At 47.2% G+C, this 19,268-nt stretch overlaps 1 protein-coding gene across 4 annotated transcripts in view; it reads left to right on the top strand.

Moving 5' to 3' along the window:
• SCAPER (S-phase cyclin A associated protein in the ER) overlaps positions 1–19,268 on the top strand; it is a 178,058-nt gene that overhangs the window by 116,517 nt on the left and 42,273 nt on the right. For all 4 annotated transcript variants that reach the window (XM_036277975.1, XM_036277973.1, XM_036277976.1 and 1 more), the window contains 2 exons: positions 120–235; positions 13,192–13,315. In XM_036277975.1, coding sequence (XP_036133868.1) covers positions 120–235; positions 13,192–13,315 — 240 coding nt within the window. The remainder of the gene's footprint in view (positions 1–119; positions 236–13,191; positions 13,316–19,268) is intronic.

The raw sequence follows: 19,268 nt of genomic DNA, 5'->3' as shown, positions 1-19,268 counted from the left end.
TCCCCCTTGGCCTGCAGCCCTGCTGGACCGACAGGGCGTGTCCTGCTGCCCCTCGTGTCTCCCTGGCTGCGGTGTGTGCTTCAATGCTGAGCTGACTTTCTGTTTGCACTTCCGTCTAGAACGTGGCCGACCAGATCGCATTCCACGTGGCCGGTGGATTGACAGCCCTAGAACACATTCTCCAAGGCGTGGTCCCAGCTGCAAATATGAGCACAGCTTCACGAGTTCCTCCGAAGTAAGTGTCATTTTTACATCCGTCCGTCATGTTCTGTTTGTCAGCCGTCTGTGCCCTGGGTTCCTAGGGGAGACCACAGGAGACCCGGAGTGCGTTCGGGCTTGACGGGTGGTGCACACTCCCCGTTAGGAGGAAAACAAGGGTGCTCAGCTTTGCTTGCAAAGCTCAAACTGGGCCTGCGAAGCCTTGTGAAGGAGAACTCTCTGGTCTACAAATTCTCCAGCCCTAAATCCAGAAGCGCTGATAAACCCCTGGGAGGTTCTAACTGCTCCCAGGATTGGAGCGGAAACGAATAGTCATGAGAGAACACTGATGTTTTGTGCTGTGCACAGGGCAGCGGCGAGTAGGCACCTTGACAAGGCTTGCATGTGACCCGATGCCCCTCATGCCCAGAGGCCCAGCTGGGTCACCCCGTGCCCAGCACACTCCCAGGCGGTGCACCTCCTGCCCCTCGGCCCCTGCATCCCAAGTTGTTGTGTGCACCCTTTCTCTATGTTCAGAGTTTAAGTGAGGACTTCTGGTAAGTTTATTTACATCACTAAGAACACGTTTAAGTATTTAGCCCAACAAAAGTGAGCACTTCGTTTGTCCATTGGATGCAACAGAAGAACCACTTCAGAAGTGTGCTGTCTTTTTTCCTGAGACATTGGTGAAACAGAAGTTGCACCAGCTGTGGAGCCAGCCCGAGCTGGGCCCCACTGTCCCTCGCCGGTGCCCATCGGGGGAGTCTGAGCGGGCGCCTGGGTCTCCCCCCGGCTCACGTGGGTGTGGGCAGTGCGGCTGTGTGTCAGTTGGAATGAGGTGCAAGCTCTGGTGAACAGCAAGCGTTATAAAGAGGGTAGGTGACCGTTTTGGGGCCGTCCCTCCTGTGACAGTGCTGCAGACACGGGCTCTGCCACCGGCTCCTTGTGTCGCTGCCGTTTGTGGTACATCGCAGCAGTTTCCACGCAAACTCTGATACTGAAGTTGGCTTGGTTTTCTGGCTGTACCACAAAGTGGGGGGTGATGAAAGGAGGTGTGGGTGCCCTTGTTGGAGGCGTTTCCCTGTGGCAGGGAGTCCCGTGTAGCAGTTCCGGCACGAGAACAGTTTTCCCCTCAGAGTGGAAAGGGGAACCGAACCACTCGCAGCTCTTCGTATGTGTGGGGCCGAAAGACCAGGGAAGACCTGGCAATGGAGCTTGAAAAAGAACCACGGCATCTCCACCTTGCCTTAAACTCTTTCCAGAGCTAACCCCAGGTGGCAGGCTGGGTGAGTCAGCCATGGGACTGACTTCCATCAGCCGGGGGTGCTGTGGCGTGGAGGCCCCTGCACCCTACGTGTCTCCTCTGTCAGGGCTCCAGACAGCATTTGCCAGTGTGGCGAATGCATTGTTAACAATTTCTAAGCGGATGATTGTAATATAATTCTAAATATCTGTTTTTAGATCAAGGTTTACTGAAAGTGAGTGACTTTCCCCTGCACAATAAAAGTGGAAACACTGCTTGGCAAGCTAATCAGCCATAGTGGTTGCTCCACAGTCCTCCCCTTTGACTTATGGCCGCACTCTGTCTGTGTCTCAAAGGCTGCACACAGAGGGTTACGGTTGACAGCTGCCGAACCACTAATAAGATTAAAGTAAAGAAATTAGTCGTGTCGACGTTAATCTGCTGTTTGGCACGTCGAGCCACCTGGGCCTTCTCCAGAGCCCGTGGGTGAGGCTGAATCTCAGCTGCAGTGCCGAGTCCTGCCAAAGGCGTGTCTGAGGCTGTGCTCACCGCGGCCGTCTTTCCCAGACACACAGGATTCATGTTCTGTTCCATGCTCCCCTGCGTTTAAAAAAGTATGTGATACAATCTTTGAAATGTAACATCTCGGGGGAGGTTAATGTTAGGAAATACAGAAAGTCTAATTAGGTGGATGCCTAAAATATATGTGGTTTCCTGTCTGAAATCAAATGTGTCTCCGTGGAATAATTAAATTGCCTATTCTAATCATACCAGGTTTACCAATTACACAAAAACCCTTGAAATAACTCATCTAGTTGTAGATTTCTCACTCCTTCCTCTGAGGTGTCATTATAATGAGGAAAATTGTTTAATTTAAAAGTTAATTTGGGTGTTATTAAAGTGTTACATTATAAAGTATGATATGCAGTGTGATAACCACTTATTATTTCACTTGTGATTATTACATTGACTTCGATGGAAACCAAAGTGTAGAAGGCATGTAACTTGTATGCCTGCAGTGGAGACGGGTGGTGCAGCAGTGTCATCGGCATCCCCTGGAGACACACTCACACACACTGACACACATACACACTCACACCCCCACATACACGCACACCCACGTTCTCTTACGCACACACACACAAACACTCTCTCTCTCTCACATACACATACACCCTCCCCCGTGCCCAGCCCGTGTGCTCTCGCATCACAAGGTGGAGTGGAGACAGGCGGAGGTACAGATTGGACACCAGCCATCATATGCCAGTGGGAGAGACTGTCCTTTTTATCCACGGCACACACAGATCCGCATGTTTCACTGTCCACTGCAGATGTAAACATCTGTCGCAAGTCCACCTCTGTGGTCACAAAAATGTCAAAACTGAATAATCTCTCCCTGTTAAATTTCCTGCATCATTCTTTCCCCAAATTTCTTGCTGAGAAGACATTTTTTTATTAACCAAGACTTGTTTATCTAATTGTACTAATTTAATCTCTTATAATTTTATTAATGAAATAGTAACAGTTTAAAAATACTTCCATACATGAAAGACCACAGATAGAACTTCTTGCAAATACATTTTACATGTCAGGTACTCTTTTCTCTGCTTTTATTCAGTATATTTTGTTCTGACCAGTATCATACATCTAAAATCTACTTGTTGCACCAGACCCATTGAATAGTGTTAAAATGAGATTCCACTGGAAAATTTTTTCCCTTGTGACAATAAATAACTTTATAAACATAATCAGGTAAGACTTTTTCTCTTAGCAGTCTATAAGCACCCCATGTTGTTCTGTCATCTGAAATTCATTGGTTCAATAATACATATACTGTCTTTCTACTTTGTGGAGAGGTGAGCTAAAACAGATCTGATACTATCCTCTCTGCAAATGAGAGTAGATTTTACTTGTTTTAAAATTTAAAATCATAAACTTTTCACATGTCTTCTAAGCTGGATAGTGTCATTTTTTTACCTGTTCTAGGTGAGGAAGAGAGTGTCAGGGTCATCCTTCTGCCAGTTGGGGTGTGTGCTTCAGTTCCTACTCTGGACCAACAACTGTGTTAGGTGCTCCACTTATGTCACAGAATAAAGTTAATAAATGTGCAAAAGATGTGACTAGATACTTCACCAAAGAAGATACACAGATGGCAAATAAACATGAAAAGATCTCAACATCATTAGGAAATACACATTAAAACCACTCTAGCCCTGGCCGGTTTGGCTCAGTGGTTAGAGCGTTGGCCTGCAGTCCAGAGAGACCCGGGTTCGGTTCCCGCTAAGGGCATGTACCTCGGTTGCAGTTTGTCCCCGGCCCTGGTTGGGTCGTGCGAATGGCAGCCACTTGATGTGTCCCTTTCACGTCGATGTTCTCTTTTTTTTTTTTTTTAATTCATTAATTTATTTTTTATCTTTATTGTTGAATGTATTACAGATGTTCCTCATTTTCCCCCCATTGACCCCTTCCTCCCCACTCTTGCCCCCCTCCTGCCTTTTGCCATTGTTGTCTGTGTCCATTGATTATGCATATAAGTTCTTGGGTTTATTTCCTCCCACCCCCAACCCCCTTCTCTTTGAGGTTTGTCAGTCTAGCAACCAATTTGTTCTTCTTAATCCCTTCACCTTTTTCACCCATTCCGCCAAACCCCCTCCCATCTGGCAACCAACAAAATGTTCTCTGTATCTATGAGAATGTTTCTGTTCTGCCTGTTCAATTTGTTTGTGGATTCCATTGTCGATAGATATGTATTCATTGCCATTTTGTTTGTTCATATATTTTATCTTTTTCTTCAAAAAGACCCTTCATCATTTAATATAATAATGGTTTGATGGTGATGAACTCCTTTAACTTTTTCTTGCCTGGGAAAGTCTTTATATGGCCATCGATTCTAAATGACAGCTTTGCAGGATAGAGTAATCTTGGTTGTAGGTTGTTGCTTTTCATCACTCTGAATATTTCTTGCCACTCCCTTCTGGCCTGGAAAGTTTCTTTTGAGAAATCAGCTGACAGCCTTATGGGAACTCCCTTGTAGGTAATTATCTGCTTTTCTCTTGCTGCTCTTAAGATTCTCTCTTTGTCTTGAACCTTTTTCATTTTGATGATGATGTGTCTTGGTGTGGGCCTCTTGGGGTTCATCTTGTTTGGGACTCTCTGTGCTTCCTGGACTTGTATGTCTGTTTCCTTCACCAAGTTAGGGAATTTTTCTGCCATTATTGTTTCAAACAGGTTTTCGATTTCTTGTTCTCGGTCTTCTCCTTCTGGCACCCCCAAGATGTGAATGTTGGCATGCTTGAAGTTGTCCCACAGGCTCCTTACACTATCCTCATTTTTTTTGGATTCTTTTTTCTTTTTGCTGTTCTGATTGGGTGTTTTTTTGCTTCCTTATATTCCAAATCGATGGTTTGCTTCTTGGCTTTACCTATTCTACTGTTGAATCTGTGTAAATTATTCTTTATTTCAGTTAATGCCTCCTTTATTTCTGACTGTGCATCCATCATTTCTGACTGGTCCTTTTTTATGCTCTTGAGGCCCTCACTAAGTTCACTGAGCATCCTTATAAGCAGTATTTTGAACTCAGCATCTGTTAGGTTGCTTATCTCCATTTTGCTTAGTTCTTTTCTTGGGGTTTTGTTCTGTTCTTTCATTTGGGACCTGTTTCTTTGTCTTCTCATTACAGCTGCCTCCCTGTGTTTGTTTCTGTGTATTATTTATCGAGAGATGTGGAGCTATCTGAGACCAGATGCTGCTTGTTTGAAAGAATTTAGGAAAACCTGAAGCAGGATCCAAGACAGGCCAATCCTGTGGTCAAGCAACTAGCAACAGCTTGGATGGGCCTGAACGTTGGGTGGGGCCGGGTCTCAGGGAATCACTAGGGCGGGGCTACCAGTGTGAGCCAGGTTGCTGGAGTCCCAGATATGGTGGCTGTCTGCCGCCCCAGGGAAGGGCTGACAGCATGTTTGCCCCGGAGAAAGCCCCCTCTCCAGCCCTCGCTCCAGTGCCAAACAGCTCAGTTCTTCCCTGTATGTCTCTGGTGCCCCTGAAGCTGCCTCCCCTCCAAGCTTAGAGGGAGTGAGTCCGAGTAAGTTCGTGTGCGGGCCCTTTAAGGAGCTGCCTGGGGCTCCAGCCGAGTCAGCTTCCCTGAGCCTGAGTTCCTGCTGGTTTTTCTAGCCAGAAGTTATAGGGACTTCTCTTCCTGGCACTGGAGCCCTGCGCTGGGCGCCTAGTGTGGGATGGGGACCCCTCAGTCCTCAGGGAGGACCTTCCCAGCTGAGGTAGCCTCCTGATTTTTATCTGCCACACATGGGTGTGGGACCAGCCCGTTCACCTCCGCCCTTCCTACCAGTCTCCATGTGGCTGCTTCTTTAATTTCTCTTTAATTCCGTAGTGGTAGGACTTCCATTCAGCTTGATTTCAGGCAGTTTTGAATGATGGTTGTCCTGTAGTTTAGTTGTAACTTTGATGTGGTTGTGGGAGGACGTGATACCGTGTTTACCTACCTGCCATCTTGACCGGAAGTCACGTCGATGTTTCTCTCTCTGTCTCTTTCTCTCTCTCCCTTCCGCTCTATCTGAACAAAAAATGAAAAAATGTCCTCGAGTGAGGATAAAAACAAAATAATAAAATAAAATAAAACCACTCTAAGTTACTTTCTCATATCTATTAAAATTGCTTAACATGCCAAAGTGAAGCTGCCCAGTCCCGGAGAGCCCGTGGAGCAGTGGAACGCATTGACCCTCCTGGTGGGAATGCAGGATTGTCCCAGCCTCTTCGGAGAGCAGTCCGCGAGGGTCTTGTGAGGTGACGGGCACACTCGCAGTGTGGCCCAGCACCCCAGCCCTGCGTCGTTACTCAGAGACATAACAGTGTTCCTACAGAACCTGTGCGTGACATGTGCAGCAACTTCACTCTTCATTGCCCCAGACCAGCGGCAACCCCAGTGTCAACCGGTGAACGATTTAGCGACCCACGCTTAGAAAGTGTCAGCCATGAAGCACTCCTCAGGTGTGAAGGAGCAGACCGGTAACTGCGCACAGCACGGGGGAACCTCAGGTGCTTGGCGCTCAGTGGGAGAGCCCATCTCAAAGGCTGCGTAATGGATGCTTCCATGTACACAACCTTCCGAAAAAGGCGAAATGAGAAGAACACAGACCCATGTTGTCGAGGTTGGGGAGGAGTTGGCCGGAAAGGGGCCACTGGGGAAGTTTTGGGTGGAAGTTTGGGGAGCCCCTGCCTCAGTATCATTATTCCAGTAGTTTCACTGCCGAGTGCATTTGCTAAAACTCCAGACATTAACAAGCGTAAGCATTCACTGTGTATCATTTGTACTTCGACTTTTATTTATTATTATTTTTTTATCCTCACCCGAGGACATTTTTCATTTTTTTGTTCAGATAGAGTGGGAAGGAGAGAGAGAGAGAAACATCGACATGAAAGGGACACATCGAGTGGTTGCCTCCCACAGGACCCAACCAGGGCCAGGACAAACTGCAACCGAGGTACGTGCCCCTAGCGCGAACGAACCCGGGACTCTCTGGATCACAGGCCAACGCTCTAACCACAGAGCCAAACCAGCCAGAGCTGTACTTCAATTTTTAAAGTTATATAATGAAAGAGCAAAAAGACCATATGATTTATGATTTATAAGGGAAAGAAAATTAATTTATTATGAAACTTTTCAATAGCAATGCTTTATATCAGAATAAAAGGCAGTAACATTTTTAATATACTTTGGAAAGTAAGATGTACGCCAAGGACTTTATATCCAGCAAAATTACCATCCTTTATAAAGGGCACAGGCACAGTTACCAACAAGCAAGAACGCAGGAGCATTTTCCCACCAGACGATTCCAAGCAATCTTGTAGAGAACCACTTCAGGTGACGACAGATACATCAGCGCATGGATTGGTCGTGAGCATTGCATGTATCATTATACCACAAGAACGAAGGGTTCGGAGGGAGACTGGAGACAGCGTGGCCTGCACAGCCTCCCTTGGTGAGGAACGCTGTGCCAGTCTGCTTGGAGCCGTTCTCAGTGGTCATCGGTGGTGCTAGTACTCATGTTGTTATTCAGGAAATGCCGTGTGTGGTAATGCAGCACAAAGCAAATGAGTAATTTTGGAGATTCTAACTTAGTCATTCTTGGTGCCCTTGAGGACGGATAAAAGAGAGATGTTATAAGAGAGATGTTATATAGAACAGTTCAAAGAAAAAAATTCCTTACTCCTCATTTTTAATTTGAAATATCAATATGAATTCCCAAGATGTTTTATTTTTAAGTAGGGAGTAGAGTTCCTACTTGTTTATTCTAATGAGGGTGTAGAAAGTAGAATAGTGGGCGATCTGGTTAATCTGTGTTAGTGCATTCCACAGTGGTGCGTTCCACAGTGGTCTGTTCCACAGTGGTGCGTTCCATAGTGGTCCCACAGTGGCTCATTCCACAGTGGCCCATTCCATAGTGGTCCGTTCCACAGTGGTCTGTTCCACAGCCGTCCGTTCTTGTACATTCTGCGTCCTCAGACATCTCTGTGCTTCATGCTGTGAGGATTCCAGAAAGGATGGGCCTGTCGAGGGCCTTGCCTAGGTTAGCTGTGGAATAGAATAATGCTTCTTGTGCTGTCTCACGAGGCTCAGTTTTCAGCCTCAGGATTGGTCTGCTGCTTTCAGTTGGGCACCCCACAGGCTGGCCTGGACCCTGGCCCTTTCTGTGTGGGACTGCTCACTGGTGGGTCCAGGGTATCGAAACAAGTTAGTCTGGAGCTTTACAAAGGCAAAGCATGATCTGAGAATGATTATGCAAATAAACTATATGCCACTTATTAAAGGCTTGCTGTGGACAAGAGAGACGTGGTGAATTGTAATGCATGCGACTGGGCACTGGCTTTTCAGTGCCCGTGGCAGTTGCTTTAAAATGTCTGCCTCTTGATGCCAGGGCGAGACAGTGGGCTTGTGGACAGTGTTTCCCAATGACTTAGCTGCTGCAAACTGCATCAGGTGTAAACTTTTGCTTACTAAGCTGTGCCAGACCAGCGGGGCTTCTCTGGAACTGTGTGTCTTAGGCACTACCCTCAGCGTCTGAGCTGCACCCCACTTGCGTTCCATTACTGTGCTTTCTGTAGGCACACGTGTTCCTGTTCTCATGACCAGAACCCCCAGTTCTGTGATGTCTTTGCTGTCCTCTGTTTTCAGAGGAAACGTTCAGTGAGAAGACACTCAGGTCATCATGATTACTGGGGCAGAAAGGCTTTATTTACTTCAACCCGGTCACAGTGCATTTTTGACAGAATGGACAGTAGGATTTTAATGTCTTCCGAGAAGATAATTTTAAAATCCGGGGCTTTCTGTTTGATGTTATAAGAAGTGTTTCCAACCCTGGCCGTTTTGGCTCAGCGGTTAGAGTGTTGGCCTGCGGTCTGGAGAGACCTGGGTTCAGTTCTCGGTAAGAGCACGTACCTCGGTTGCAGTTTGTTCCAGGCCCTGATTGGGTCGTGTGGGTGGCAACTGCTCGATGTGTCCCTTTCACGTCGATGTTTCTCTCTCTTTCTCTCTCTCCCACTCTATCTGAACAAAATATCAAAAAATGTCCTTGGGTGAGGATTAAAAAAAAAAAAGAAGAAGAAGTGTTTCCAGTCCTTTGAATCTTAAGTTACAGGGCGGCTTGGGCAGATCACCCAGACTGGGTTCGAAGAGTCTGTTCTTAGGCAGGTGCTCTTCAGTGAGCTTGTCTTTCAAACCGTTTTTGCTGAGTGGACGAGTTCTCCTGACCCCGAGGTTTTTGTCCCCTCCCCATTCTTCTATCATCAGAAAGTCATTTCTTTGTGCAGCTCCTTGGGAGAGTTTGTGAGCTGAAGGGATACACATTGTATCACACACTGGACCACTGTGCCCACATTCTTTCTTTAAAGCGCAGAGGAGTCAGGACGACACCCTTCCCCATGTCCTTTGCTCTTTTGTGTGTATGTGTGTTTATGCCTTGTGATGTTCCACAGCAGATTTTAGACAAGTTTTAGGGATTATATTGGATGAAACAAAGAAATGGACATTAAAACCAAGCTGATGAAAGTGTGCTCTAAGCCGAAGGGAAGCGGTGCAGTTATGAAGCTGTTAGGGCCACATGTCATTCCAGGACAGTGCAGTGCTTCGTTTTCTCTGTCTGTCGGGGCTCAGTTTTACCTGTTGATTCTGTGGGGCTGCAGCATACAGAACAGTGTGATTTGGGCACAGTGCTTGACAGAGTCACCAGTGAGACAGGAAAACAGGGAACATACCCTGTGTGTTACGGCAAAGGTGGCTTTCAAACTAGTAGGGAAAAGGTGGATTAGTCAGTACTGTCTTTGAGGTGGGGATAAATGTAGGCTCCTGCTCACACCAAAGTAAAATCTGATGTTTTGACAGTGAATTATAAAACCATAAACGACCACACAGGGAAAACAAGTGGCTGGATACAGATGTACAGTTACCTCATCTCATAATAAGGAAGATTTTAAAGGAAGAGAAGAAAAAATAAAATTCCAAAGGAAAAATTGTCAGACTATGTAAAATTATGTAGTTTTCATACATAAAAAATGAGAGAATTCTTTTTTTTTTTTTTTTAATAAATCCTTACCCAAGGATATTTTTTCATTTATTTTCAGATAGAGTGGTAGGGAGGAGAGACATCAATGTGAGAGCGACCCATCAATTGGTTGCCTCCTGCACGACTCTGACCAGGGCTGGGGATGAACCACAACCAAGGCATGTGCCACTGGCCGGAATTGAAACCACGATTCATTGGTCCGTGGGCCGACGCTGTAACTGCTGAGCCAAACCAGCCAGGGCCTAATGAGAGAATTCTTATAATTTATTAGAAGGCCTGGCCGGTTTGTCTCAGCAGTTAGAGCGTCGGCCTATGGACTAAAGGGTCTCGGGTTTAATTCCCGGCCCCAGTAGAGGTTGTGCAGGAGGCAGCCAATTGCTGTGTTTCTCTCACATCGATGTTTCTCTCCCAGCCCCCTTCCTCCCTCTCTTCCACTCTGTAAAAAAAAAATCGACTAAAATATATCCTCTATGAGGATTACCAAGAAAACAGAAAAAGATGAAAGCCTCCAATAAAAAGTTTTTGTTTGTTTTTTGTTTTTTTATCCTCACCCGAGGATACTTTTTGCATTCATCTTCATATAGAGTGAGAAAAAGAGAGGGAGGAAGAGAGAGAGAGAAACATCGATGTGAGAGAGACACCTCGACTGGCTGCCACCCACACGACCCCTACCCAGGGCGGAGGACAAACTGAAACTGAGGTACGTGCCCTTAGCGGGAACCGAACCCGAGTCTCTCGGGACCACAGGCCGACGCTCTAACCGCTGAGCCAAATCGGCCAGGGCACCAATAAAAATTTTTAAATAGAGGACAAAAAATAATTAACAAAAAGACAAGTATAAATGGCAACTTTACTTTGAAAAAGGTAAACTAAATCCATTTAAAAGAATATTTTTATACTCTCAAAGTGGGATGGGAAGGTCCTTCTGAATTTGACACAAGATCCAGATGTACTAAAAGAAAAGTGATAGGTTTTAAAATAAAAGTGAAAACATTCTTTATGACCAAAAAAAAAATTTAGATAAGCAACAAATGGAAAATTTATTTGCAACATATTATGATCATAAGTTAACATACTTATTATTATTAAAGAGCCTTATAGATCAATGAGAGAGAAAAGACAAACCTCTTCCAACAGAAAAGTGGGTAAAAGGGTCACTGTGATAATCCAAGAAAAGGCAAACACACATGGCCAATAAGTATATAAAACGGTATTTAATTATACCAGTAATAAAAGAAATGCAGCTTTTACTGATATCATTTTTAGCTGTCGAATTGGTAAAGATTTTTAAAAATGAGATTATCCATTGTTTGCAAAAGTGCAGAGAAACTTTTTCTAGGACTATAAATTGGTTTAAAATATTTCTTCTGGAGGGCAATTTGAATTTGGCAGTGTCTGTCAAAATTCTTGAAATGGTTTTATCCTTTGGTCAAAATGATTGTACCTAGAAGTTTATCCTCAGAGAGAGGAGGATGTGTTCCATACAGCTGTCTGTGAGCTTGGCTTTGCTCTTGAATACCTCCTATGTTTCGGGGTCCAGTCTGCCTATGTCTTTCATGTGGACTATGACCTCAGCTTCATGACCCATCATCTCCACTCCAGACCTTTATTACATTGTCTCTACTCTTAACCAATGTATTCAATGAGACCCAGTTTTTAGGAATCTATTAATTATGTGACTAAGGTACAACTATACAGACAAGTGGATGGTTACAACCGGCTCCCTTCACCATCTCCCCTAGACTCAGGGCATCAGGAAACCATGGGCACCTGGCTGCTTGTTGAATGAAGGAGTGCTCACGTTAGACCTGTGCTCCTCATCCCTGGCTGCCCGTCAGAACTGCCCACATCTCGCATCTCCTGGGGAGGAACGTACAGCGATCGCTTTTGAAGATGTGCAGGTGGTTCTGCTGCTGACACTGTAGGACCCCTGCTGTAGCTGTCCCAGACCCACCTGCAGAACTTGTGAGAGTGGCTGGACCCCACCCGAGCTTCTGCTGAGTGGGGATGGGCCAGGGCCTGGGAGTTTGCATTTCTACAGCGTTCCCAAGTGACACTGATGCCATGGGTTCCTGGTTCAGTATGGAGAACGGCTGTCCTAAGGACTGGCTGCAGGGACCAGATCAAAACATGTCCATGCAGGGTTTATGCAGCGATGTAGCCAGACCCACCTCACAGGCAACGCAGCTTTTACCAGTCCCCAGAGCACCCAGAAGAGCGCCTGTGGAGTCCGCGTTCCCAGATGCTTTGCTTTCTTTAATCCTCACCTGAGGATATTTTCCCATTCATCTTCAGATAGAGTGAGAGGGAGGGGAGAGAGAGAGAGAGAGAAAGACAGAAACATCGATGTGAGAAAAACGTCAGCCAGCTGCCTCCTGCACGATCCCGACCAGGGCCAGGGATGAACTGCAACCGAGATACGTGCCCTTGAGTGGAATTGAACCTGAGACTCATTGGTCCTCGAGCTAATGCTCTAACTGCTGAGCCAAACTGGCCAGGGCCCAAACACTTTTTTTAAACAGTGGCATATATATGTTTTAATCCCTAAGAGAAAAACATTTCTTTGATCAACTTGACCTTAGACTGTGTACTCTGGTTGCTCCTCTGTGGGGCTCACTGTCCGTGTCCATGCCGTCTCCCAGCTGCTGGGGTGCCCACTCCCCAGATGTCTGCGGTTCCGTCTCCCAGGGAAGGTGTTCCTCCTGTGGGCTCCCTTCTCCCGTCATCTCACTTCCTAGGCCAGGACGTCTGGCAACGGGAGCTTTGACAGACCCCTTTCCTGGGTGTTAGTCAAAGACTTTCAGATCCACAAGTTCCCAGGTGTTATCTAGTCTTCGGCTATTAAGGCATCATCAGACAGACTGGTAAGTCTGTTCCATTGTCTGCGGCTGCGACTGAGAAGTTGGTGGCAAGTGTGGGTTCACGGGTGTGGTCTTCCTGTAGGTCACAGCCTGCTTGTCTGGTGTGGGCCTTGCTGAGGTCACAGCCTGCTCTGGTGTGGGCCTTCCTGCGGATCACACCCTTTGTCTGGTGTAGGCCTTGCGCCTCATGCGTGGCTTCTTCCTAGTGAATTCCAGTCCATGCCGGTTGCTTTGTGCCACTCATTTTACGTATTTTAATTGTTTGGAGAGGAGCTGCTGAGGTTTTATAAATGGTGTTTTCTCCTCCTGTTAGGTCTCTCTGCAATGCAATCAATGTTTACAACCTCACCTGCAATAACTGTTCAGAAAACTGCACCGATGTTCTGTTTAGTAACAAGATTACCTTCTTAATGGACCTCCTGATACACCAGTTGACGGTATGTAATATTGTTGCTTTGAGTTAGAAGCCGTTAAGGTCTGAGAAATATTCCCTGTGGAGAAAACGAAAGAATTCAGCTTGCTTCCTCTCCAGATGGGAAGAAAAAAGTGGAGACGACTGGGAGAGTGAAACAGGGACCAGCAGAGAAATCTCTGATTTGAAAATCTCATACTGGATTCTCCTGAGTTCCAATATTTAATGATAATGCGTTTGTAACACTTGCCAAGACTGTAAGTGTCCGTGGTTGGACTGGGGCTTTGCAGTCGTTTGGAGTCAGCCAGACCTGGGAGGCCCAGAGTGAGTGCTGTGGAGGGAGAGAGCTGGGACGCCTCGACCTCTCTTGCCAGCTCAGTTTAACAGGGTCAGTTTAAAGAGGAATTTTTGATGGCCATTGACTTTTTTTTCCAAGCAAGGAAGTCCTCTGTCAGTTGTACTTTTGAAATGGGAACAAGCAGCAATTATAGCCTGAGTGTTACTTCAGCCCATAGAGGCTGGAACAGGGAAGCTTGTGTAATGTTCCGAGGCTTCAGTCTGTTGACTGTGGTCTCCAGAACACAGCCCAGAGCCAGAGGTTCCTGGTGAAGTTTCTGAGTCCCCGGGGCATTGGCACCAGCCACTCTGAACTGTGAGTTACAACCAGGAGATTTATTTCTCAGACTGATTAATTTTCACTCGGCACGCTGTTCCAATACCTCTCTCGGCTGCGTGCCTGCTGCTCCCCCGCCCTCCGCCTGGTTCATGTCTACACACCATGCAGACCCTGGCTGACACGTAATGGCGCCTTCTTCCTGACCTTCCCAACCTCGCTGCTCCTGAGTCAGGGCAGGTCTTTGTTTTTGTTTGTTAGTACTCACCCAAGGATATTTTTTTAATGATTTTTAGAGAGAGTGGAAGGGAGAGAGGGAGAGAGAGAAACATTGATGTGAGAGAGACACATCAGTTAGTTGCCTCCCATACAACCCTGACCAGGGCCAGGGATCAAACCTGCAACCCTAGTAATGTGCCCTGGACCGGAATCAAAACCGCAACCGCAACCGCAACTGCAACCCTTCGGTCCACGGGCCGCGCTCTAACTGCTGAGCCAAACCAGCCAGGACTGGGTAGGTGTTCTTATGTGCTCCTTGACCTACCTCTTTCATAGAACTGATCACATTGAATTGTCATTAACTATTTAATGACAATTAAATATGGCTCTCCCCTGGAAGCCATACAGTCAGCAAGGAGGACTTATCACTGTCTCTGAGACCCAGACACAGGGCCTGTCGGTGGAGCATGTCAGTGACGGACGCACGCATGGAGGAACGGTGCACCCGCACACGTCTCCCCGGCAGTGAGGTGTGAGATCACGGGGTCAGCATGTGAGGCTACGTTATATGTGGTTTCATCTATGAAAGTAGGCGTTGCAGAAAACTCTGTCAGAAATAGTTGAAAGGCAAGGACAAGGAGAAAAGACGTAGCGTTTGTTGTATGGCCTTTATTCCAATCATCTCATTATATATTGCCTCATTTAATTTAAAAACATAAAGTCAGCATTATTATCCCATTTCACAAATGATGAAACTTGAGTCTCAGTGGGATTGTCTGCCAAACGCTACACAGGTGGTAAATCCCAGAGCCCAAGTTAAACCCAGATTCTACACGACTGACGGGCCTTCTCAACACTGTCAATGTCACGAGAGACAGATTGGGGAGCTGTTACAGGTTGGGGAGACCAAGAAGATCTGACCATTAAATTAATGTGAACCCTGGCTGATATTGCTCAGTGGTTAGAGCGTCGGCCCACACACTGAAGGGTCAGGGGTTTGATTCCTGGTCAAGGGCACATACCTGGGTTGCAGGTTCAATCCCTGGGCCCCAGTCGGGGTCGTGCAGGAGGCAGCCAGTTGATGTATCTCTCTCACACTGATGTTTCTCTCTCTCTCCCCGCCTCTCCCTTCCACTCTCTCTAAAAAAAAATCAATGGAAAAATATCCTCAGGTGAGAACTAACAAACAAAAAACTTTCCCAGATAAACAAAAGTGGAGGGAATTCATCACCAGGAGCCCTGCCTTACAAGACATTGTAAAAGGAGCTCTCCCGGTAGGAACAAGAGACACCGAGCCGCACCAAAGCACGTGAGAGTATGAGGCCTGAGGTGAGTGTCGGACAGACACAGAGCACCCAGGGTTCGATGGGGGTCAGTTCTGGTGTGGTAACTGTTACAGTATCTTAATATGACTACAATATGAAAATACACACTTTGTAACAACAACATAGGGGTGAGAAAAAATGTAGAGTATTTGTGTATGATTAAAGTTAAGTCGTTATCAGCTTAAAATAGGTTATTATAACTATACGATGTTTTATGTAAGCCAATGGTCCCCAAGAAGAAAATACCCGTAATAGATACGCAAAAGAAATGGGAAATTCAACCGTGTCACCGCAAACGTCAGCAGCAATGAAGACCACAGCAGTGGGCTTCGGTGCCCACCGCACTCATGCATGGGCATCCAGAAGAAAGTTGGTGAGGAGACGGTTCGAGTAACAGTGTTTCTAGTATCCCACCCAGCTGCACCAAAATGCACATTCTTCTCCAGTACACCTGGGATGTTCTCCAGGGCAGATCACACACTAGGTCACAAGAAGAGTCAACAGATTGAAGAAGATTGATGCCATACCAAGTATGTTTTCTGTCCACATTAACATGAAAACATATCAGTGGCAGAGGAAAAACTGGCAATATTACAAATACGTGAAAATTAAACAGTATACGCAGAAAAAAACCAGTGAGTCAGAGAAGAAATTATAGGAGCAATTAAGTAATTTCTTGAGACCAATGAGAACATAACTCACCAAATGATGGGGCTGCGCAGCGAGAAACACCTGTGTCAGAAGGGGGAGGTCTCAAATATACCACCCAGCTCCCCGCTGTGAGGAACCAGAGAAGGAAAAGCTCACCAAGCCCAGGATTTGCAGATGGAAGGAAGCAATTAAGATTGGAGCAGACTAGAGGATACAACGGACAGGCCAGCAGAACAGAAGAGGACCCAGCCATGAGCCCAGGCGTGCCCAGCCAGCACTTGACGAACGCGGCGAGAACACACAGAAGGAAGAGGATGGCCCCTCCGTGCATGCTGGTGGAGAGACGGTACTCACACAGAATAGTGCAACTGGACCCTGGGCTTACACCATCCCAATACCAAGTCAGAATGAATTAGACTGACATCCTAGGAGAGAATATTAGGAAAAAACTCCTTGGCGGGGTTCCTAGCGATGGCTATTTTGGATGTGACACCAAAGGCACGAGCAACAGAAGCGGCGAAAGACCCAACCCCAGTGGGACTCCATCAAACTGAAAACCTCCGTGCAACAAGGAGACCGTGCACACGGTGAAAAAGCAGCCTACGAGATGAGGGAAAGTACTTGAAAACCAGATATCTGATAAGGGGTTCATACCCACAATATGTAGAACACGTCCCTACAAAACAGTTACTCATCACACAGTGAGAGTAGCTTCCCATTGGAGAAGCCTAGTCAAGGGTCATGGGAACAGCATCTGTGATGACAGCTGACAGGGTCTGCGTCTGATAGGCTGCAGGGGAACCAGCCTGCTTCTGGGTCGCTCTTGCCAGAGCCGCACGGTCCGAGTCTGATTGGACGTGTCTAGCAGCCATACTGGGACATGCCTTAGAGTAACCTGCAGTCTTCAAACAGTGCGAGTTCAGGGAGTTATAGGAATAGCCGGATGGGCAGAGGCAGGCCCAGCAGATGCAGCGTTTATCTGGGTATTCCCCCACCTTTCCTGAACTTAAGACTCTGTACATGCACAAACACGTATTTTAAAGAAGTACAGAGGTACGAGTTCTATAAACCTCGAATGATTTGCTAAGTTATGTGGTTTCAACCAGCTCCGTGCGTGGGCCACAGTAGCTGAAACACTTGGTAATTTAAACACCGGGGCTTGTTTCTGAGGGCTTGAGTATGGCCTTCAACTTAAAAACATTTCCTTATTGGAAAATGGTTGTTCTTATAAAAGGAAAGTGAAGCTTGCATTGTGGCCTGTATACCTATAGCCGTATAATTGAAACACCTTTAAAATATTTGCAGAGGAATTTGTAAAACAGCTCTTTAACTTCAGTTATTAAAGTTCCTTAAAGGCGATGGCAGCTGTTCACTGTACGTCTTGTTCCAGTTTGAACAGTGTGCTGTCATTTCACACGAAGATTTGGGAAAGTGTGTTCGTGGTTGCGGACGGGAGCCTATCGTCTCCGAGTTGTCGGTGGTAAAATGTAGCTGCAGGAAGAAAGCGGCAGCTGACAGCACAGAGGTGATCGTCAGCAACTGAAGGGAACAACTCTCTCTCCCTTTGCGTCTCGGGAAGAGAGGCTGCGAACAGAAGCCCAGCATGGGCAAGACTCACACTGTGTGCACGCAAATCCACGAATTGGAAAGCAGAGACGAGAGGGAGACCTGGGAGGAGACCCGAGGCAGAGACGGAAGGGGCCAAGGAAGGAGCCAGCTCAGACCCTCCCTGCAGCAGTACCTGTGTCTGTCCTGAAGCCCAATGCAGCGCCCTCAAGCTGGCTGCGGGCCTCCGGCTTTCCAGTGAGTGGAAGGAGCAGACGTGAAAAGGGGCACATATGCCTCTGAGTTCTCGGGTTCTACAAGAGGTGGGAAGTGGGCTCACCCATCCGCTGTGGTTGGCCTCTGTGTGCTCAGCACGCTCCCCCTTGACAGCAGAGAGCTGGGGACCAGCAGCAGCCCTGGGCCTCCCGAACGCCTCTGGCCGCAGCAGATGCATCGCGGTCGTCTGGAGACAACACTGCGGGTGCAGTTGTCCCTGAAGGGCACCTGACTTCCCCTTGAGTCTGACAGCACTGCCAGGCAACCCCTGACTCTGAGGCTGTGCGTCAGGTTTGGAGGGTTCTGACGAGCATGTGCCCTGCATCCTGCAACCTCTCTCCAGGCTCTTGACCCAAGGGAAAGGAGACCCTTCCCCTCAAAGACTATAGGCACGGTCCTCTAAGCTTTGTTCACGAGGAACTGAATTCTCTAACAGCAAAGGTGAAGTGAGAGGCAGGTGTGGCAGTCCACATGGTGGGGTAATATTTGTCAACACACAGGCTAGACCATGACCCTTGTAGCATGGGCGAGTTACCCAGAATCCGCGGAAGCAGCTTGGCGGGGGGGCAGATTCAGAGTCTGCCGGCTTCCATGACTCGGCAATCGGAAACTCGAGAGCAGTGGAGCAACCCCTGCAAAGCAGACGAGCCCTCCCTGGGCCCTGTGAGTGGGAGCTGCGTTGTGAGGTGCACAGGGAGCTTCCTGGCAAGGACAGTGTTCTGGTTCTTGACCATGACGGTCCTTACACAGGCGCACACATTTGTCGGAATTTATCAATGCACACACTTAACACAGTGCGGTTTGCAGTAGTTTATTTCTAAAACACACTTTTGCAAATGCGGCCAAAGGACATCAACTGGTGAATCTGGGTAAAGACTGAAGGGCTCGGGTTTGATTCCCAGCAAAGGGCACATACCTGGGTTGCAGGTTTGCTTCCCAGCCCCCAGTCGGGGTCCTTTGGGAGGCAATCAATCGGGGTGTGGGTGTGGGTGTGTGTGTGTATGTGTGTCTCCCTCTCCTTCCCTCCTTTCCACAAGATCTAAAAAAAAAGAAAAGGTAGTTTGGAAAAGCTTATAGATACGGTGGCATTTCAGACCTGGAGATGTGGGTCACGAGGATGCCCAGAGAAGAGCATTCCAGGGGCACATGGACGGAGTGTGGTATGTGAGAGTGGAGGGGATCAGACCAGCGACACATCAGGAAGGGCCTCACTGGGTCTCACAAGGTTTGGGCTTTTCCTGAGCAGGAGAGGAGGCGCCCATGGGATAGTGTGATTCAATATTCATACCACAGATCTGAAAGCATCATACTTACAAAGCTTTTTCAAATTATGTTATTTGGGACTTAGG

The sequence above is a fragment of the Molossus molossus genome, unplaced genomic scaffold (genome assembly GCF_014108415.1).
Source record: "Molossus molossus isolate mMolMol1 unplaced genomic scaffold, mMolMol1.p scaffold_m16_p_24, whole genome shotgun sequence".
Taxonomy (NCBI): Eukaryota; Metazoa; Chordata; class Mammalia; order Chiroptera; family Molossidae; genus Molossus; species Molossus molossus.
Note: the sequence above shows the minus strand (reverse complement) of the source record. Positions and strands in the feature narration are given on the sequence as shown.